Raw genomic sequence first — 22,953 nt, 5'->3', positions numbered from 1 at the left:
TCAGTTGAGGGACAATGGCATTTACTTTTATGTGTTAAGCACTGTCCTGGGTACTAGGGAAAAGCATTGCAGTTTCTAATTCACATAGCTATGTGGTTAAGGGTGTAGACTGGCAATGTAGACCTCCTGAGTTTGAATCCTGATTCTGTCACTTCTGCCCTTTGACCAGAAGTAAGTTGCTTAATTTTTGTACTTTTGTTTTCTTCATTGGTATAATAGGGATGGTGATAATAACACTACTTAGACATGTTGTCAGAATTGAGTTGATATATGTAAAATATTTGTAACAGGGCCTAACACATACTCATAAATATTGCCTTTTATTTTCATTCAGTTTGAAACTGATTTAGCTCTGTGATATGTTTCTTTAGATTTTATTAGTTTATTTATCTGGATTGATGTTTACTTGAACTAAATGGGCACCTAAAAAATTTTATGTAAACAAACTCCTTGGAATAGTGAATTGTAATATCTCTCAGTTGTCGAGTGCTAAGCACTTTACATTCTTTACCTCATTCAATTTCACAATCGTCCCATATATCAGATATTCTTGTACAGATTTCCAGTGGGGAAACTAAGGCTTGGAGATGTACATATGTCCTCTGAAGGCGCACAGGTAGTGCATGGTAGGGCTGGGCGACAGACCTGAGTTGGGAGGACCCAGTAGTCTTGCTTTTCCTCACTGTGCCTTACTGCCTCTGGTTGTCCCTCACATCCCATGTTAACCTCCAAGAATGGTGCCTGTGGCTTTCCCTGTTAATCAGCTATCCAGATTACAACCTGCTTTCTCTATTATCTGTGGTCTAATTACTGAACAGGTCTTTGATGTCTTAACCCTTCTCTTTCTCATGACGGTGATCTGGGGTCAGGAGGTGAGAGGCAGGGATGTTTCTACCACTTTGGTTTTTCCTTGTTCCCATATCTCACAGAATCATGGATACTTGGGAATGAATGATTGAACACAAGCTGCACAGAATGAGGACATGGAAACCTCTCTACATTCCAGGATCTGTTTATTTTTTTCCTCTAATCCTTCTCAATTCATTTACAGTAAGGCCCCTGAAATCACAGATTTCCAGGATGTCACAACAACTAAAGTTTTATTCTGGGTCAATTGGTCATTGCCAAGAACATTGTGGGGTTCTGAAAATTTTATTCATTTATCAAATATTTTGAGTGCTCTCTTTGGTTTAGATATTGCTCAGAACTTAAGAGATGCAAGGATGACTAAGCAACGATGTCTGTTTTCACAGGGCTGTCAGCCTGGAAGGCAACAGACAGCTAAGCAAACTCACCATACTAGAAGGATATGATAAACTCAATGGAGATACTTTTAGGAGGTCCTACAGGCCCAGAGAGCAATCGAGAATTTAGTGTAGAATGTATAAGTTGACTTTTGGTAGAGGTAATTGGCTCTTAAAGGTCAATGTGGGCGGAGTAAGAGATGCGATGGGTGTAGACAGAGTAGAGAGAATAGATTTGAAAACTTGTGAAGGAAGCATGTGTTTGAAACTGCAAATAATTGTGAATAACTGGAAATAGGGCTTTGCAGGGATGAAGTGAGATAACTGTGGTAAGTAAAGAGTGAGTTATGTTTTATTTTCACGTAAGGACCACTGACTTTATCTTGCAGATGATGAGAAATCACTGAAGGGTTGGAAGAGGGGAGTGATGTAATGGGCTTTGCATTGTTGGAGGGTTGCTCAGGTCAGGAATTAATGGCTCCTTGAATTACTGTAATATGCACTACATCCCTAAGGAACAGATCATTCTAGCAATGTGACTTTGTCTGCAAAAAGTGATTGTCTTTGTATTCTGGCATAGTCACCATTGGAAGTCAAATGTAATTCCTGTTTTTTTTTTTTATTTTTTTTTTTATTAATGGAACATTGTGACAGGAAGAGCCTGGGAGTTTCCATTTATATAGGAGAAGTCTTTTGTAGCGGATGTCCAGGTCAGGCCTAGAAAGTAGAAGTTCCTGCCCATTCGTCAAAGGTTCAGAACAAAGAAGGACACTTTGTTTTTTTAAAGTAGAACTGATTAAGTATTTACCGTTTTACTGGGTTGTCAAAAGAGCCTGCCCAGGTGCATTTGGAAGGTACTCTTTTCTCATCTGGGGGAAGTTAGTGCCTTTGTGGAGACCAGTAAGAACACCAGGGCTGGAATTGATGACTTGTGACTCCTTTCTTAACTCCACTGACTCCACCCAACTTTTAGTTCCTTTTCAGCAGACATTCTTTCCCTTATGATTTTGGGCATCTGATCACCTTACTGAGACTCAGCACTTCTGGATCTCTTGGTTTTATGACAAGAGCTCCATCTTTAGTTCTTCACTTGTTTCCTTCAAAACATTCATTCACCTTGGACTTCTGGGTGTACCTGTCTGCTCCTACTAAACTCAAAGGCTTCAAACTTGCCTGGGAGTGGGACCTTACAAGGCCACCATTTTCAGTACAGCCATCTGTCTGAATTCTTTCTATTCCATACTTGAGAACAAATAGGTCCATATCAGTATCAAGGGATGCTTGTAGATCCTTATAAGTCTACAATACCTGATGAATAAGTGAATAATACTTATTAAATAAGTGAATCAACAATACCTAAAATACTGAGCATATATAAAACTTCATCTAATTTTCAGTCACTCCTCCCTCAAGACTGTCACAAACCTTATATTCCTCTTCTGTCTTTCCTCATACTAACTTGCTTATGTTCACCATCCTCATGCCAAGAGAGCTTAATCTGCTTTTTCACTTCAGTCTAATACTTCTTTAATTGCCAAAGTCTTATTGTGATAAGTGTTTATGTTAGATTTTTTTTTTTTGCCACTGTGACTGAAAGACCTAATAAAAACAATACAGAGGAGAAAAAGCTTATTTTGGCTCAGATTTCAGAGGTTCAATCTATAGATATCTGATTCCATAGCTCTGGGCCTGTGGTGAGGCAAACCATCATGGCAGAAGAGTATGGTGAAGGAAGGCACTGAAGGACATGGTTACAGGAAGCAGAGAGAAAACTCCCCTCACCAGGGACAAAATATATAGCCCAAAGTAATGCCCTGGTGACCTATTTCCTGCAGCTACACCCTTCCTGCCTGCAGTTATCATCTGGTTAATCCATGTCAGTGAATTCATCCACCGATGAGATTATATCTCTCAATCATTTCCACCTCTGAAATTTCTTGCATTGTTTCAAAAATGAGCTTTTGAGGGACACAACATATTCAAACCATAGCAATAAACATAGTAGAAAAGGAGAGCTGATAGTATTAAGGGTTCACTTAACACTTAGACACCTGCTACAGTATCATGAGAGTTGATTCACTGTTAATAATTGACTTTTCCAATAGGAGACCTGAAGCATGAGAAGTTTCCCTCAGTGCCTTGTTGACAGTTGTGATGGAACGCGACAGATTTTGTTTCCTGTAGCAAAGATGCTCCACAAGTTTTGCCTAGTCTTTGTTTTCTTTAATGAGTTTTATAGAGTTGTTTTCAAAGACGGTGAACCATCTGAGCTGGACTGTCCTTTCCTTTATATCTTGGTCAGGGGGAGTCTTGGAAATTGGTTCATGCAATAGAAGGGACTTTTGATTTCAGAGCTCAGTACATTTTTACTCACTTTTGCAAAATAACAAATACTGACAGACATTTAGCACTCTGCCCAACATGCTTAGCATTCACCTATAGTTCAACAAAACCAGTCAGCCAATGTTCAAAGTGAAGGGCACTTAATAAATCTAGACAAAGAAGATTGTGCAAAGCATTCATTCCCGGTTAATTTTCATGTTCATCTTTTCATAAGGATGTCTTCTTTGTGCTTTTGAATAAAAACATGACTTGAGAGAACATCAGAATTCAAGGGAAATATTCAGATATCGGATAAAAGTTTTACTGGCAAGTCTCATTTTTAAAGACAGCTGTGTAACCTTTAATTCACATGAACACCCACATATCTTTTAAAACCTGCTTTCTCACCACTCTGACAGTTAGAATTTTATCTCTTCACTCTTAAAATTTCTCCAGAGAGTACAGTACTGCATCATTCTGACAAACCTGAATGTGAGGAGATGAATGGGCCTCATCCCCCAAACACTTCAGGGCAAGTTGCTTGAACCAGATACCTGTTTTCAGAGGTATTTTTCTGTCATTGCTTCAAATCTATCAAAGTTCATTTAATTCTTTTAAAAGCCATATTTTATATAAAGTGGAGTTCTTCTCATAGTACTGAGTACTTCTCTGAGATCCTGAGCCATACTGACTTATGCTATTCCCTACAAGGGCCAGACATACTCACATGTAGCAAGAAACCCTGGGAAGGAATGTGGAAAAAAAAAACCTCGCCATCTTGGACTCAAAGTCTGCATGTTGGTGTTCTCCCCACGTCCTTCATATGCTCTGGAAATTCCCTTTCCTGAGGTGCATGAATTCCTGCCAGGCCAGGGACGAATGTCTTTATGTGGTCGTCAGCATTCAAAATATTTTGCTGAGAGGACATGGATGGCTATAGAGAAAAACCACAGGATATTAATTGAAAAGCTATTATTTTTTCAGTTGAACATCACCTTTGGCAGTTTGAGAACATTTTTTTAATTGCTGGTTCAAAAACTGTGCCACGCGAAGACTTTGATGAGCTCAGAAATAGAATCCTTACCTATATGCACAGGCCCTGGGATTGAGCTCCACTACCCACTTTTTGCTCCAAAAGAAATTTGCTGGTCTAAAGTAGAGAAATGGTAAATGAAATATAGTAAACTCATGGCCTAGTAGCGGGTGTGGGCTGAAGGTGGCCTGGTCCTTATTTTTATTTTATGAACTAAGAGTGGTTTCTGCAATTTTAAATGGTTGAAAAATATCAAGAAAATAAGATTACTCTGACACTTGAAAACCATATGAACTTCCAGTTCAGCATTCATAATAAACTTTTGTAAGATAATTCCAAATAGTTTTTTTTCTTTGCATATGTTTTGCTTCTTTTCCTTGGTAGAAATGTAAACTCCATGAAAGCAAAAGTATACTGGCATTTATTTTTTTTATGCATTTAGTTTTGGATTCTAAAACATTGACAGTAAATGCTCAAGAAGCAATAAAGATCAGTTGAAGACTGATGAATTATTGATGTATTATGTGACTGAATAATGTATGTATGTGGTAACAGTCGTCACAAAATATTTCTGGGGATGTGTTTATGTTAGACACCAGGTTGAAAGCTTCATTTATTTTTTATTTTTAAATTTTTTCTTATTTAATTGATACCTAAAAGCATAAAAATTATGCATATCAGTAAAAACCATGTAGTACTTTGATACATATGTACCTGGCATAATATTCACATCAGATTACATATATCGATCCCACCTCTGCCACTGCACAGTAGGTTGACTATAGGTAACAATTATGTACTGTATACTTCAACAAGTTAGATGAAAAAATTCTGAATGTTTTCACCATGAGGAAATGATAAAAGGAGGAGAGAATTTTAAAGGCGTGAACTCATTTAATCCCAACAAGATAGGCATCAGCTCCATTTCACAGAAGAAGGGAACTAGGGTCAGAGGGGTTATATAACTCATCTGATGTGACACATCTAAGTAAAGTGACCAGAATTCCAAAAGTCTGTTGGTTTTCAGAGTCTGAGCTCCAGTCATAAGTTATTTCTTTTTCTTAAACTTCTAAAAGCTTTTTATATATTCAAGTGAGAAGGAAAGGGATAGGAAAGTACTAGATGTAAATATACATATAACAGAACCAATTACTGGGTTATAGGTGATTTTGTTTTTTTTAGCTATGCTTTTTTAAGTTTTTCCACATTTCCTGAAATGAGGGAATTTACTTTTACAATAAAATCTGAATACTAGGCTGGGGAGATAGCTTCGTTGGTAGAGTGCTTGTCTCACAAGCATAAGGCCCTGGGTTCAATCCCCAACACCGCAAAAACAAAAACAAAAAAACCCTGGATATTTCTGAAGGGAGGGGGAAAAAGTCAAGTCTTCAATTGTTTATGCTGAGCATTTCCTTGTTCAGCTGAGGGCCTTGTATGAATTGCTAAGGAAACTCTGTGGTCCTGTCTGTCCTGTGTATTCATCTGTGTTGTCAAAGTTCTGTATTAGGTTTCAACTCCCTTTGAGTACTTCCTACTCCTTAAACTATAAAGTGCTATTTGTGTATAACTTTGGTGAAAATATACTAATAGAGCTTCTTGGTGTTTATCTATTTATTTAGCTGTGCTGGGAATCACAGTAGGGTGAAAGAAGCAATTTCTTTCATTGATAAACTGTGTAAAGAATGATAAGCCCCAGTGAAGTCCTCGTAAACAAGAAAGACCATGATAGGGCATATTGAACGACAATTCAGGCTTAAAGCCAGTAACATCTTTCCCAAGGCCCTGTTTCAGCCAAAGAAAGTCACAAGGATGGAGTTGCACAGCCTCCACCCCCATTCACTGTTGCTCATCTTCAGACATCTGAAGCACAGGTCTTGGAAAGTTGAGCTGTTTTCTGTTCTTATTTGGTTAAAGTGATCCAGAAGGATCTGCCACCATAAGATGGGCTGATTTCACCTGGGATTTAGTCTCTCTCCCTTTTCACTGGCAATATATTTGGGGTCCACATATTTAACATAATTTTATATAAGAAAACAATTAGGTCCCAGAAGCTCCAAATCATTTAATAAAGTGAAAAGACAGGAAAGGAGAGAGAGTCTTACAAGTGAAATTCTCTAGTGACAGCTCATATTTCTTTTTCTGTTTTTCTCTTAATTGTGTGTCAATGACTGTGGCAGATATTGCACAATTCAAAGGATGTTTCACATGCCCTGGCCTCAATTGCAAAGTGAAGGGAGAGCAAACTTCCTTTTGAATAAAGCTGGAATGTAGGTGATTAGAACAATTATGTGAATGCAATTAAAATTATTGAGGTTACAAGAATGGTTAGTGAACAAGACTGTTTCTTATAGATAAGAATGTCAGAAGAAGGCCAAAAGGTGGTGAATTAAAAGTTTCTAGCTAGCAATGAATGAAGTTACAGGTTAAGAACATCTGAGGCTATTTAAAAGGGCTTTTAAAAATTCCTGGGACATGTCTGGACATTCCAGCCACTATTTCAGATGTCTCCGTTGTTCAGGCCTGTTAAGTAGGCTTTTTCAGATCTTTGTAATTCAGTTTTTTTTTTTTTTTTTCCCCAAGAGCATGATACTGATTTTTGAGTTATAAGCAGAGCTGTTCAACTCCATCTCTCTGTGACTTTATTTGGCAGAAATGGGACCTTGGGAATGATGTTATTGGTTGTAAGCCTGAAGTGTTGTTCAGTGTGCCCCATCATGTCTTTCTTGTTTATGAGGACTTCACTGGGGCTTATCATTCTTTATACAGTTTAGCAATGAAAGAGATTGCATCTCTTCTATCAGGAGTGAGTGAGACTACAGTTCGGTGACATATTTGAGAAAAAATCGTGTGTGCACATATACATGAAGAAATGGCATTTGCTTATAAATATACTTCATGAGATTTTGTGTGGATAAATGATCCATTACCCAGAGCACTGTCGGACTTGCACTATTTCTATCAGAAAAGAAAAGAAAAAAAATAACCCTCTTAATTTTTTCCTTCCTTTTTTGGAGATTATAGTGATTGGTGTGGACCGTACAATTTCACTTTGAAATTTTTGACTTCTAAAAATTCTTTTTCTTCCTGACATCATAATGTGTTCTCAGAAAAATCAGACAGTTGTTATTACAAATAGAGAGCAGCTCCACTCAGACATTGAATAGACAATTATAAATGTCTGGATTCTTTCCTTTTTTGTGGTGGCTGCTTTTAGATGTGGAATAAAACCACATTAACCAGAGGACGTTGTTATTGGTGGTTAGTAACCTATTCCTTCCACATCTATACAGTATTTTGTTTAAAATTTTTTTCATTGTCTAACAATAACTTTCCACTTTGTAAGACTTAAAACAGGAAGCATCACTGAGGGATAAAATTATTGAAACTTTAGAAGACAAAGGGACCATAAAATATGATTAATCAATCTCTTGCTTTGGACAGGTGAGAGAGGGAGGCATTGCCGGTGAATATCCTGCATAAAGGGCAGGCACAGGGTCGATAACAGAATGCTGAAAGCATATTTGTCCATCTGATTCCATAGATGGCCGCCCATGCCCTGTCACTCTCTGGGACTCATCTTTATCTCCAGCAAGTAATGATACCCATTCTTCAGTCAAGCTCACCTGGGGAACTTATCAGCAGTTGCTGAAACAGAAGTGCTGGCTGAATGGCCGGATACCCAAACCTGAATGGGGCTGCACTGAAATCCATCACCATGAGTGGTCCAAGATGGCGCTCTTTGACTTTTTGCTGCAGGTAAGTTTATCAAGTCAGCAGGTCATTATCTAAGACTGATCCTTAGTTATATAAGCCTGGCACTAAGAAATTTTTAATGCCTGGAGTTTTTGTGAAGCCAGAGCTTAAGTTCTATAATGCTGTATTTGGCGAGTGTAGTGTACACATTATAAAGTCTTACATTCTTTTGGGACAATCATAAATGTGCCTTAGTCTTTTTATGAGTTTGTGAAGAGGTAATTTACTGATCATCCTGCAATAGTCATGCCCATCATAGCTACGATTTATTGAGCTATGTGGAATAGTCTTTTCCATTTGGAAGGTGAGTAAACTGATGTTTGGTGAGATTAAGTACCTCCTCCAAGTTCTCATAAGTACTAAAAGCTGAGGTTGAGATACCCTGGGATCTGTTGGTGGTATAAGTTTGTCTGCTTTCCATCATCTCACACTGTGTTTCAGTGGTCAGCAGCCATCTACTAACAACCACCAATTCCCTTCTTTTCTTTTCAGTATTGTTTTCTGGAAATATTTTATTAAGATTTGACATTGGAAAATAATAAATGTTGACCATCTATGGAACTGGATGACTCCTGACATTTTATATGTTACTTATAACTCTTCTTTGTTTCAATGATGATCTCATGACTCTCTCTACCCTATCATTCTGATTACTACCTTTCTTTTCTTCCAATTTGGAAAACTGGTTTTCTGTTGTTCTGCTAATTAGTATCTCCTGGAAATTTAGGACTGTTAGTAGGACATTTTCAAAACATTCTCCTTTTGATAGTTTGTGTTTGTGTGTGTGTGTGTGTGTGTGTGTGTGTGTGTGTGTGTGTCTAGAAGGAAGGGATACAGAGGGACCAAAAATTAAGTAGAAAACAAGTTTAGTGCAGAGTCTAGGAAATAGGAACTTGATGTAGGAGAGAAGGACCTCTGGAGTCAGTGGTGCAGAGCGATCCATGAGGAGTGAGCTAGGAAGCAGAGGAGGAGGCAGCCAGTAGTCACCAAATACCTCACCCTTGAAGAGCAATTGGAGTCCAGCTGTGAGGCTTAGACTGGTTTTAAGTATTCCATACACATTATCTCATTTTTCTCTTTATTAACATGTCATCTCTGTGATCTGGCATCTTCTCTCCATTTTACATGAACAGAAACTGAGGCATAATTTATTATCAAGAACTATGAAGAGTGAGGTTTTACTTTGTTTGCAAGTGAAATAGCCTGCTATAGTTTGAGGGACACTATCCTGGGTTGGAAACACATGACTTTATTACTCATGACATAGCGAGTGGTATGTGCCTCATGCTTCCTTGACCCTCTAGTTCCATGGGGGTGATATAGAATGGCTGCAGTAAATGTTTCAGATAATGTTTGTGTCAAGGATGAGGAATCTGAAGCTTAAGAAATCCCTCATCTTAAAAGGAGCTGCTAGCAAACCTGCTCACCATTTGTCTTAGAAGGATACATGATCTTTCCTATCTTGGTTGGGAAATAAATCTGCTATATTACCCAGAGTGAGATGCACGAGGGATCCTTCAAAGCTGTTTACTATAATAGCATTCTTAAAAATAAGTGCAGAATAAGGGCCAGGGGTGTAGCTCAGTAGTAGAGTGCTTGTCTAGCATAGATGACATATGGGTTTGATCCTTAGTATTGCAAAAAAGAAAAAAATAATAATGCAGAACAAGACTTGATAGGAGATGTGCAGGAATGCCATAGAGAAATATCTTTCAGTAGTTACCTAACTTGTTTAGTGTTATATAACCAGGAATTTCCTAAATAAGATCTCAGCAAGTCTAGCTAGCTCTAGATTACATATTCTTCACAATCATTGTATAATAATTACCAAACTATCCTTGGGTTAATGAAGCAAATTGGTATAATAAAAAAAATAACAATAAAATGTAGTACAAGTGAAGAAACTTGGGGTTAAAGTAGGTAAACAAACTTACTTTGAGGTCAGATGTTTGGGAAATAGGTTAGTATAGATGTTAGGGTTCCTGAAAATGATGACTGGAGGTATAAAGGAGAAGAAATCAATGACTCCAAGGAGCAACTTTTATGGAAAGTAATGACCTTGAAGTTTGAAACCAATGGACATAAAAACTAACCTATAATGAATAGATAGCAAACTGGTTGAAATGCAAAGTTCAATAAGATAATTATTCCCACTACCACACTCCAGGTGTTTTTTTAAGTGTTTAGTTAGGAAAATATAATATAATATATGTATGAATGATTGAATGAATATAAATTTTTATTGTTCTGAGGTCAAATGGGGGAGAATACTTTGCCATTAAATAGTGAAGGAGGAAGAATTGAAGTAGCATCATAGGGCGGTTGTAGATAGAATGGGGAAAGCAAGAGGCAGAATATGGGATTGGTGATACCCATTTAATATTTAAGACATTATAAATATAATATTTGAAGTGGAGAGTTGCTTGAGGGAGCAGCAGTGCTTCCTGCCTCTAAGGCATATGATGGAACATGAAGGAAGAGACCTGCTTTCACAAGACGGGTATTTACCGGTCACTCTATTCATTACACCGACTGAGCAAGAACTAATTCTAGGTGAGCCACAATCTCCTTCTGAGAGCATCATTAACTTTTATCATCATTGTGCGGTTGTCTGTGATCTCATGGATGAATCTGGGCATGTGAAATCACTATGATGGATTTTCAACAAAGATTAATATTTCAAATCCCTTGAGAAATAATAGTCTTAATAATCTAACATTCATAGAATGCTTGCTGTGTGCCAGGCACTCTTCTAGGTACTTTGATTCTAAACACTAAAGTAATAACATATTTCATCCTTCTGTCAACCCTATGATATTAGTACTGTCATTCTTAGTATTTTAAAGATGTAGAAACTGAGGCAAAAAGAAACGAGGTAACCTGGCTAGGGTCACGCAGATAATATGCACAGGAGTGAGTCAAGTTTAAGAATTTTGGTTTAAGAATCAAACTCCCTTGTGCATGTATGAATATGTAAAAATAAATCCTACTAGTATGTGTAATTATAATGAGCCAATAAAAATGTTTAGAAAGGAAGACTGAAACAAAAGAAAACAAGAATCAACCTCCCAAGCAACGCTGCCTCCTGTTCATTACATGGGGGAATAGTACCTTCATCATTTAATTTTCTACGGAAAAACATTTAGAATCATACAGATGCTTCTGTGATACCTCACATTTATTTGGTGACCAAAATCTTGATATCTCTTACCTCCTTATAGGAATGAATGTGCACCCGTCTTTTTAATGTGTTGTCCTTTCTTACCTGGATGACTCCCTCCAATTCACTCAAACTGGGGGTATTTTATAATTCCACGAGTAAGGTATGAAAGTGCCTGTTTCCCTCTTTTTGCCAACTGAGAGAAGTGGAAAGCATAATTAATGTTTTTGCTAATCTTATGGAGGTGGTTGAGGTCTTGTTTTTAGTTTTTAGTTTTTCATGATGAGTGAGATTGAGGATATCAGTTTTCAAATATTTATTTTGTTCATTCAAACCATTGCCATTTTTGTTTCATTTCATAACTTTTTCTTATTGTTTGACAAAATCTTTTTATATCTCATGAAAATCAATCCTATAGGTCTGCATTCATCTGCTTTCCATCACTATAACAAATACTTGAAATAATCAATTTATGAAGAGAAAAAGTTGATTTTGGGCTGACAGTTTTACAGGTTCCAGTCCATGACTGATTGATCCTGTTGCTTTGGGCATTTGGTGAGGAATCACATTATGACAGAAATGTGTGGTAGAACTTGTCTCATGACCAAAAGTCAAAGAAGAAGAGACTGGGGTACCATGATCCTCTTGGAAGATTATCCCCAAAGACTTGAAGGCCTCCCACTGGACCCCACTTCTTAAAAGTTCTACCATCTCCAAGTAGCACCACCCTGGGGACCAAGACTTAAACATATAGGCCTTTAAGGGACATTACAGATCCAAACAATAGCCATATCTCAATTTTTATGAATTTGTTTATGAATTTGTTTATTAATTTTTATTAATTTGTTGTTATAAGACCATATCTTCTTTTTTTACTTCAACATTTAGCATCATAAAATGTTTATAGAAATATGTTAATTGAAAAAGTTTATTGAACAAATGAATGCAGCAACAAAGAGGTCATTTGTCATGGTATCATTATAAATAGTTATTATTTTGTACACAAGATTGTTTCTTATCATTGACACTGCAAATTTTATTTTAATATCAGAATATATGCTTTTTTGAAAATGGTATTCAGGAATGTATTGGATGAATTTTGTGAATAATCTTAGACAAATTAATCCCAAAGCAAAGTAAAATCACTTCCTCTCTGATACTCAAGCAAGTGCAAGGGAATACAGAACCCAGTTGTTACTTTTCTGTATACAGCCTTTTTTTTGTCTCACCCAGTTAACAAATCCACATTCACAAAGGCTTTGCCATTTACTGGCTCTGTAAAATGTGAGAGAGACACAAGTAACCTTTTATTCTTGAAGTGTAGGGGGTATGAACTTCATAGACTAAAATTCTCCACTGTTAGGAAGACAAACAGAAGGATTCTAGAGAATGTTCGAGTTTCTAAGATTTGGTCAAACTTCTCTCCAAAGATTATGTAAATTAAGAGGAACAAATTCAAGATGTAGAATATTGTATTCTGATCTAAGGGACATTGTAGTACGATAGTTAAAAGAGACTCTGGGAGTTTTGGGGCAAAATTTGAATCCTGTCTGATAGTAATTTCTTAGCCTTGAGAAGTTACTGAACTTCTCTCTGCCTTGGTTTCCTCATCTGTAGAAACAGGACAATTATAATGCCTAAATACAAGGTTATCGAGAGGATTAAATTTTTTACATGTAAATAAAGCAATTAGAATAATACTTGGTACATAGGAGGTCAATAAATTTTAACATATGACTTAAACAAATTGATCGTCCAAAAATAACAATAGAGGCAAATAAAAATTAAATAAACTTATTTTATTCTTTAAATTGCAAGTCATTCCAATAAGTTCACTTTTTAATACTCTGATGGTCTTTTATACCTATATGGTAGGTCTCAGTCTATTAGGGTTTAACTATATTTGACTAGTCTGTTTTCTCCAGTAAGCTGTGAATTTCGCAAAGGCAAGACCCTGTCTTTTTCAACTTTGTAACATTTCTGTTAGAGAAGAATGTCTGAAAATGTCACAAGTACTCAGGGAATCATTTTTGGATGAAAGAAAATTACCTAGTTATATTAAAATATTAAACCCCAGGTGCCAAATATGAAATGTTAAAATCTGAAGAAATAAAAGTTTAGTTGTAATACAGGAATAAGTAATTTTGTTAAAGAGAGAGAATTAGAAGATTAGAAAATAAAAGACTAAAATGAATAGAAAATGTTCAACATTTTTGCTATTTAATGGTATAAGTAAAATATATTTTCCAAGAATAGCTTTTTATTCAATGAGAAATTAATGGGTATTCACATAGAGGGGACCAACAATCTTGGGAGATACTTGCTTTCACCATCAGCAAAAAGCATTACATAGTTCTTTCCACTTAAATTTAACAGTTGTTATATGTCCTAGATACTGAGCAGTTTTACTGCTGGTGGTTAAAATATCAACCAAACCATCTCTCTGCCCTCAAGAGTTATACAATCTAGGTATAAGAGAAAAATAATGATAGGCTATATTGAGTACCATAATTAAGCTTAAACTTTTGCAGAAAGAAATAAGGTGCTGTCAATTCTTGTGGAATTAGAGGTTAGAGAATGTGAACTGAGAATGTGAAACTTAATGTTGAAATGAAAGAACACACAGAAATCACGTGAGCCCAAGGGACAGGAAGAGAGTTTTAAGAGAGAGGGATCCTAGAAAAGGGCTAAAAGTGTGAAAAAGTTCATTGAATGGGAAAAATGATGCCTACATAAACTTCCTGTTTCCTAAAGGTAGTTTTGTCTCAGATAATTGTGAGTAATAAACTTATGTTCAAACATTCAGCAAGAAACCGCAATATGAACTGGTATGCCTTTTTCCTCAGAGTGGTCTCTTTTCTGTTACCTCTTCCTTCCTCTTAATCTGGCTTGTAAAGATCATTTCCTGAATCTAATGAATTTGATTAAGAAGTGTTAATCTTTGACCTCTTCCCTTCTCCTTTGATCCTGTGGGTTGTTTTTTCCATTTAATGCTATGATAAAATAAAAGTTAAAATTTCAACCAACTATCTTCTAAATATGAGGGAACTTATTATTTTTTCCTAAAAGGATATTTGTTTCTTCAGGAATTTTCTATGTACTAAAGAAAGAGTCTGATTATGGCCTTCTGGAAGATTCTGAAATTCTCCCACACATTCCTTCCTTTTCCTCGTTCTACTCAGCGATAAAGGTCTCACTTCTAGCTTTCAGAAGGAGGAGGGACACAGGAGGGACTCTGACAGCCAGATGCATAGGACTTCAGGGTCTCAGACATTGGGATTTCAAATAGTTGGGTCAGTCTTATTGTTTCACAGAACCAGAATATTGCCAATCTAAATGACCTCCAGCCATGTACTTATTGATCAATCCAAGCAAGAAACTGCTATCATTTCTTACTTATTTGCTAACGAATGACAAGAGATGTAGTCAGATAATGTCTTGACTCTGAGTGGCAAAGAGATTTGGGGTTTAGCTTTGGCAATATTGGTCAGCATGATGAAATGGCTGGGATTTGGTGAGCAAAGATTGCTGAGGATTAGAGGGTTTAGAGAATTATGTATTTCTGCTTTTTTATTTTTTTGTTAAGGTATCTTCCCACTTTCTTTGTATGAGAGAATCAGAGACTCTGAGTGGTTTGCTTCGTTACAGGGAGTTTCTCACTAAGGTAAAAGATCTCGGGACTGTGTGATTCTAGGCATCACAAATGACAAACTTCAAACTTTTTGGGTGTGGGCATGCTAAGAACTGAAATGAATTTTAATTGTTATAGAATTTTAATTGTATACAGATAACTTTGTCAGTGAAATTGAAAATTATTTCAGTATTGATGATGCTACTTGAGATAATGAATGATGCTACTTAATAAGATCATGTTTATCTCATCTAAAAAGGCCTAAGAAGACTTTCAAAATTATAACATCACAATTTCATTCTTCTGAGTACTGCTCAAAATAACACAGCAAACTGGACAAAATACTTGATATTTATTGGGTGCCTAGAATGTTTTCTGGCTTTTTATGTTTAAGTGTATGTAGATAAAGAAGTGATGGAGAAGAAGTATACAGATCAACTTATGAGAAGAGGAAACAGATTATTGCAGAGAAAAGAGTGTAAATGAAACAGCTAAACCATACCAAGAAATTGTTGTTATTAAAGGAGGATTTGAGCTATTTTAATATTAGATCCAAGAAGATTTGTCTTTATTTAATTAATTTTATTATAGTATGTTTAATTTATGATTCTTTATTTTTAAATGAGTCATCGTTTTTGAGTAAAAAGCACAAAGGTTATCGTTTTTATGCATGCATAGCTAAACAGTTTCCTTTAAATAGCATGTGGTCACTTCAGCAGCTCCAACTTGATGTCTGGAAGCAAATCTGTCACCTCATTCCCTAATGATTTGCCCTCTTGACTTAACCTATTTCTATTTATGATATTACTTTTTAAAAATCTGCCAGGTATGAAAAACTAGTCACCTTTTAATCTTCCTTTGCTCAGTGCCTCATAGTCAAGTAGCAGCAAACTTTGACAGTTCCTGAAAATCACCTCTGTCACCTTTTCCTTTTCATTCTTATTAATGCTACCCGCATCAGACTTTCATCAATATGGTCAAAGTGTTGTAGGAGACTCACAACTGATCTCCTTGTCTGTAGTCTTCACCAGATGTCATTTAAAGTGCAAATCATTGCTCAGTTGATCTTTCCTACTTCCCTTTTAATCATATGTCCTTTATCAAAATCTCTAAGGACTTCCATTGGTTTGGAGAATAGTGCATTAAATTTATTGTGGAGGATTAGGGGTAGAGCACATGCTTGGCATGTGCAAGCCCTGTTCAATCCCCAGCACCATCCCCCCAACAAGTGGAAAAATTAAACATAACAAGGTATTATGATGAGCTCTCATGTACCTATCGCTCAACCACAACAGTCATTGTTTCATCTCTACCCTGTTTACTTCCTATGCCATGTTAATTTGGAGCAAGTCAGTGACATCAGGTTATTTCATCTGAAAATATTTCAGTATGTATCACTAGAAGATGAGTACATTATTACACATAAGCATATTGTAATACCCCAGAGAAAATGTAGCAACAATACCAGTCAAATATGTAATCAGTGGTCAAATTCTTAATTGTTTCATAAATGTTATATATTTCAGTTTATCTGAATCAGAATCAAATTAAGCCTACCCTTGTGATTGACTGCTGTTTTTTTTAATATATAGACTCTACTTCTCTCACTTCCCCCCCATTCTCATTTACTTATTGAAGAAACTAGACCCTTTGTTTTGTGGAGCTACACTCTGGATTTTGCTGGTTGCACTTCTGTGGTGACTTTTCTTCCCCGTGTACTATATTTTTGTCTATGGAATATGTACATTGGTATTAAATTTAGAGACTTGATAAGATTCGCCTTTGATTTATTTTGTCAAGTCTTCATTAGAGATAGTGCTGCATTCTTTTATTGGGACACACTTAATATCTAGTTATTTCATGATATTAGCCATTTTCATGCTAACATCAATGTGGATCACTCACATTGATCCAAAAATTCACCAGGCATTGGAAAATGGTGATAGTCTAATTATATCCTACTTTTTCACTTAATATTTTTCTTTAAAGAAAAATTCCCCCTAATCTCCTGTTTGATTGTCCAGTGGAATTGTTTATACAGAAAGAAAGATCATTGCTTTTAAGAAATGCCATAGCCTGACCTTCTAACTTCCTTTCCATCTGTTCATCATTGCCTTGTGTTTTGTGTGTGTGTTGTAGAGCATGGTCTATCTGAAGTCACGTTTCTGGCCTGTTCTTCACTGTAGCACGGCTCCTAACACAACCTGTCCATCCTCAAAGTCCAGCTCAGATCATTGCTCTGCAAAGCTTTCTGGGACTCGCTTCACTGGATCAAGTGCGCTTCTTCTGAACATCTCGAATAATTTTTCAAATGAGTTCATATTGTATTTAATTTATAGAGAGGTGACAGAATGTTGTACATGTAAAATAGATTTGAGTTCAAGTTCCAGCTTATTTAATAGTAGAGCGTTCATAATTTCTCAGAACTTCAATTAATTAATTAATTTGGTGCAGCAGAGTGAACCCAGGACCTTGTGCATGCTAAACTTGTACTCTACCACTAAGCTACATGCCTAGCCTCAATTTACTTCTTCTTTTAATGGGAGAATAATTCTACCTCCATTGCATCTTTATTATGAAAATAATGTAAAATAATGCACACTTCTTATTGTAATGCCTGGCAGATATCAAGAACTCAATCAGCATATCTACAACCAGTCCATTTATAAAAATTTGAATTTCATATATATATATAACTATCATAGCTATTATTTTCTGAATCTCCAAGAATGATGATCCCTTAATAGTAGGGATTATATTGGTATTTCTTTGAATTTTCTACAGTGTAGAGATACTTGTTACAGCATCTGGTGCTGAGAGAAACCTTAGGACCATATAAGACCAGTTTCCTTGAGCCTCTCATTCCAGTCAGATTGGGAGAGGGACTGTCATTTTTATGTAGAAAGAAGGAACTGCAGAGTACCTCCTGAAGTATTTGTTAACTGTGGGGTTCTCAGCCTACAGAATTTTTAAAATAATTGATATTTCATTCCTGGATTGTGTTCCAAGGTTTCTATTCTTTTTAATTAGTGATAAAAAAATACCAAAGCATAAAGACTTAAAAAAAAAAAACAAAAAACAAAAAAACACAAATACCATATTTCTCCTTTCCAGAATTATTCTGTCAATATTATTTTCATACTTGCATTTAGTCTTTAGAGCTATAAAAAGAAGTTGAAGTTCCCTTGGACTCATGTCACTCTCTGCTTTTCTGCATTTTCTCCCTATAAGTCATCCCTCTAATAAAATCAGTACACATCTTTCCAGTCAATTTAAAGATCATTTTGCATGCATGTATGCATGAATCCATGCATAATAAGTGGATATCTGTGTGTGTTTTAAAAATGTACCTACTGTAAATGCAACTGACTATCTGTATTTTTCTTCAAATTGCTGTTCCTATGTTTTTAGCTATTAGGGAAGGACTTAGTATAGCCAACTGGATGCCAGAAGTAAGGGTGTGGTAGGAGATATTAGAGAAAATCTATTCCTAACATATATCTATAAGGAAGCAGCCAAGAAATATTCTCCAGACTAGAACCAGAATTTTAATGTGATGGATTCTACAGAGCATATATTTATTGCTTTTGGACATTTTAACATCATATAAAAGGCTTTGACTTTGCAGGTGTTTATTTGAATAGTTTGCTTTATAATTATTTGTTCTATTTTTCCTGTTGGCATAGCTTAGTACTTCTTATTTTACTTTATAAACAAAACCAGGAATTATGGACATACAGGAAATTGTTTAAGGGATTCAATTAAACAAATCTGCATGAAGGGATTTCTATGTTCTTTCTGGACAATTCCTACAAAGTCTGTGGGTCTCTGTCATCATTTGAGATTTTGCAACTTGCTTTTTGAATCTGACAAAATGTCATTTCCATGCCTGGGAATGAGTGTCCTCTTGTTTCTCAGTGGGGTTCCTTCCCTTAACTCTATTGATCTGCACATCTCATTCCACTTTAACTGTCTACAGAACACATCCCATTTCCACATAGAAATGCCTTTGAATTTAACCTTTCAAACATTGTCTGATCTAGGAATTCTGAAAAATCTCTCTCTGCAGAAGGGAGTTCCTTCTGAGTATTAGGCCTTCTCAAAACCTTGGGGAGATTGGGAAATCAACATTAGAATTATATGGGCCTATACTTAGTAGAACCTTCTCCAGTGCTCAAATTCCATTCCAGAATATCACAGTTTGGGAAAGTAAATACAAAGGAATTGATCTATAAACCTCCCTTTTGAGCTTTGACATTGTTTTTTCTAGTTGAGACATGATTTTGGGGACCATATTCTCTCACTTCCCAGATTTTAGCTATTTATTTGTTTTATCATGCTGGGAACTTTGAAGAGAAAAATTGGTTGAGCCACACTGAGCTATGTTTGCCATAGAGCCATAGCTTGCTAGCTAACTGGTCTCTGCAATCAGAATGTACTTCTCTGGAGTCCAGCACACTTCTTTTTAAGAGCAACCTGTGACTCAACGCATATCTCTCTTGTTTAGGAGCACATGATTCCTCAGAATTTTGTGTATTCCTTTTTTATGATAATTTTTTAAAATTTTTTAATTTGTTCTAATTAGTTATACATGACAGTAAAATGCCTTCTGACACATTGCACACAAATGGAGCACAGTTTCTCATTCCTCTTGCTGTACATGGTGCAGTGTCCCACTGGTAGTGTAATCATATGTATATAGGGTAATAATATTCATCTCATTCCATCAACCTTCTCACCCCCATAGCCCCTTCCCTCCCCTCATTCCCCTCTGCCCAATCCAAAGTTCCTTCATTCTTCCCTTACCCACCCCCCATTATCAATCAGTAGCTGCTTATCAGTGAAAACTTTCAGCCTTTGATTTTTGGGATTTGTCTTATCTCACTTAGTTTGATATTCTCTAGCTTCATCCATTTATCTTTCAATGTCATAATTTCATTCATTCTTCTTTAAGGCTAAGTAATATTCCATTGTGTATATATACCACATTTTCTTTATCCATTCATCTGTTGAAGGGCACCTAGGTTGGTTCCATACTTTAGCTATTATGAATTGAGCTTCTATAAACATTGATGTGGCTGTGTCACTGTAATATGCTGATTTTAAGTCCTTTGGGTATAAACCAAGGAGTGGGATAGCTGGGTCAAATGGTGGTTCCATGCCAGGTTTTCTGAGGAATCTCCACACTGCTTTCCATGGTGGTTGTATCAATTTGCATTCCCACCAGCAATGTATGAGTTACCTTTCCCCCCACATCCTTGCCAACAATTATTATTGCTTGTATTCTTAATAATTGCCATTCTGACTGGAGTGAGATGGAATCTCTGTGTAGTTTTGATTTGTATTTTTCTAATTGCTAGTGATGATGAACATTTTTTCATGTTTGTTGATCAATTGGATTTCTTCTGTGAAGTGTCTGTTCAGTTCCTTAACCCATTACTGATTGGGTTATTTATTTTTTGGTGTTATGTTTTTTGAGTTCTTTATATATCCCGAAAATGAATGCTCTATCTGAGGTACATGTGATAAGGTTTTCTCCCAATCTTTAGGCTCTCTTCACATTATTGATTGCTTCCTTTGCTGAGAAGCTGTATTCCTTTTTAAAAATATTTTCCTAAAATTTTTAATTGATGCATAATACATATTTGTACATATTTATTGGGTACAGTGTGATATTTCAAAACAATATGCAATGATCAAGTAAGGGTAAGGGTGAATGGAATATTCATTGGTTTGGAACATTTATCATTTGTTTCAACTAGATATTTTGTGAAATGTACATTTAATTGTTGTCAACCATAGTTAAATCCTACTGTGCTTGAGAACATTATGTTCTTCCTCCTCTTAGTTTCTACACCCTGTGCCTGTTAATCATCTTCTCTCCATTCTTCCTTCCCCTAACACTTCCTAGCTTCTGGTTAATAATATTAGTCTACTCTCAACTTCAATAACATCAACTTTTTGACCTCCACAGATGAGTGAGACCATGTTGTGTTTGTCTTTCCATTTAATATAACATCTTTTAATATAACATCCTCCATTTTATCCATATTGTGAAAAATTACTTCATTTAATATAACATCTTCCATTTTTATCCATATTGTGAAAAATGAAAAATGACAGAATTTAATTTTATATGGTTGAATAATGTTCCATTATGAATGTGTACCTCATTTTCCTTATCTATTCATCCATCAGACACCTCAGTTGGTTCCACAACTTGGCTATTGTGAATAGTGAGGTAATAAACATGGGAGTGCAAATATCTCTTTGACATACTGATTTAATTTCCTTTGGACATATACCCACTGGTGGGATTATTAGACCATATGGTAATAGAGATTAATATATTTTCACTGTTTACCATTCATTTACAGAGATTATTGGCATTAACTGTTCTAAAACCTCATCTGTATAAAATGAGACCAGGAAATTGGTTGACCTTGGTCTTTGCTCTTGTCTCAGTCAAAGAGAAATGTCCAGTGAAATATATTATATTCATAATTTTATATTGCTTACAACAAATCAAGCATTTCTTGATTTTCTTTAATTTTATAATTAATCACAGTTCAGCATATATTTTTTAGCTATGTTATTTTGCTTATTTCCATGCTTGCCACAAATATTTTAGACTGTGCCAAATTGTTGAGAAGCGTAGTTAGTAAACTTCAGTCACTAAATCTAAATATTTATTATGTTCTCAAGCACACTAGGGTTTAACTATGGTTGATAATGATATTAAGCATACACTTCAAAATAACTAGTAGAAACAAATGGTAGCGAATGAATATTCCATTTACCCTTACTCTTACTTGATCATTACATATTGTTTTGAAATATCACATTGTACCCAATAAATATGTACAAATATGTATTATGCTGCTGGTGAGATCAGGGATTTGAGAATGCCTATGTGATTCTATATAAAGCTATTTGATTCAAAGATTGTTTGAACATTACTTGAACTAGCTTTTGGAATTGGCTTCACTAACTGTGTCTAGACTCAGAGTGGTGAGGGTTAACTGAAGGCTGGTTCACCCAGTGCAAAAGTGGGATAAGTAATCTGTTAGTCTCATGTTCTTCCCACATTTATGTTGTTTATGGACACAATTCACTAAGAGATGTATGGAGCTTTGCGGAATCATGGTCAAATTGAATGGGACTGTTTGTAACAATAGTTTTTTGTTTTCCTTTTCTGGGAGCCCATGGAGTCAGTTATTTTTATAATAATACTAAAAGACTTTTTCTGTTTTCATTTTGTACTGATATTTGCATTAGTGGGTGAATCTGTCGATGTCAGTATGAATCAAGATAGGCACTATATTACTGGTAGTCAGTACAATCTTGGCTATCACCGTACTCACAGAGAAAAAACACATGAACTAAATGCCAGATTCACTTAGGAGTGTCCTTTATGAAGCAATAAAATCCATTAATATCACTAAATGTTTATCCATAAGTACATATAATTTTACTATCCTAGGTGACAAGATGAGAGGAATGTATGAAGTTTATCTGTTGCATCTCTCAGTGCAGTGTTTGTATCAAAAAAAAAAAACCACTCATGATTGTTGGAATTTAGAGATTATATTCCATTGAAAATTGAAATAAAAATTTTACTTCTCTTAAAATTTTTGGTGAAATATAGCAATTCCCTCTTGAGGAGGTTAATTATGTTGACATGTAATGTTATTTTTGAATGACTTTTTAAAAAAATTCTGTTTAATATGCCACATAACCCTCATAAATGATATCTCTTAAAGAATTTTTAATTTTTAAAAGTGTCAAAGTGTTCTGAAGCCAAAAGTGT

At 35.7% G+C, this 22,953-nt stretch overlaps 1 protein-coding gene across 3 annotated transcripts in view; it reads left to right on the top strand.

Moving 5' to 3' along the window:
- Positions 1 to 22,953, top strand: part of Gask1b (golgi associated kinase 1B) — a 49,793-nt gene that overhangs the window by 11,410 nt on the left and 15,430 nt on the right. For all 3 annotated transcript variants that reach the window (XM_047567376.1, XM_047567377.1, XM_047567378.1), the window contains one exon: positions 8,141 to 8,355. In XM_047567376.1, the coding sequence (XP_047423332.1) occupies positions 8,141 to 8,355 (215 nt within the window). The remainder of the gene's footprint in view (positions 1 to 8,140; positions 8,356 to 22,953) is intronic.

Source organism: Sciurus carolinensis, chromosome 10, assembly GCF_902686445.1.
Source record: "Sciurus carolinensis chromosome 10, mSciCar1.2, whole genome shotgun sequence".
NCBI lineage: Eukaryota > Metazoa > Chordata > Mammalia > Rodentia > Sciuridae > Sciurus > Sciurus carolinensis.
Note: the sequence above shows the minus strand (reverse complement) of the source record. Positions and strands in the feature narration are given on the sequence as shown.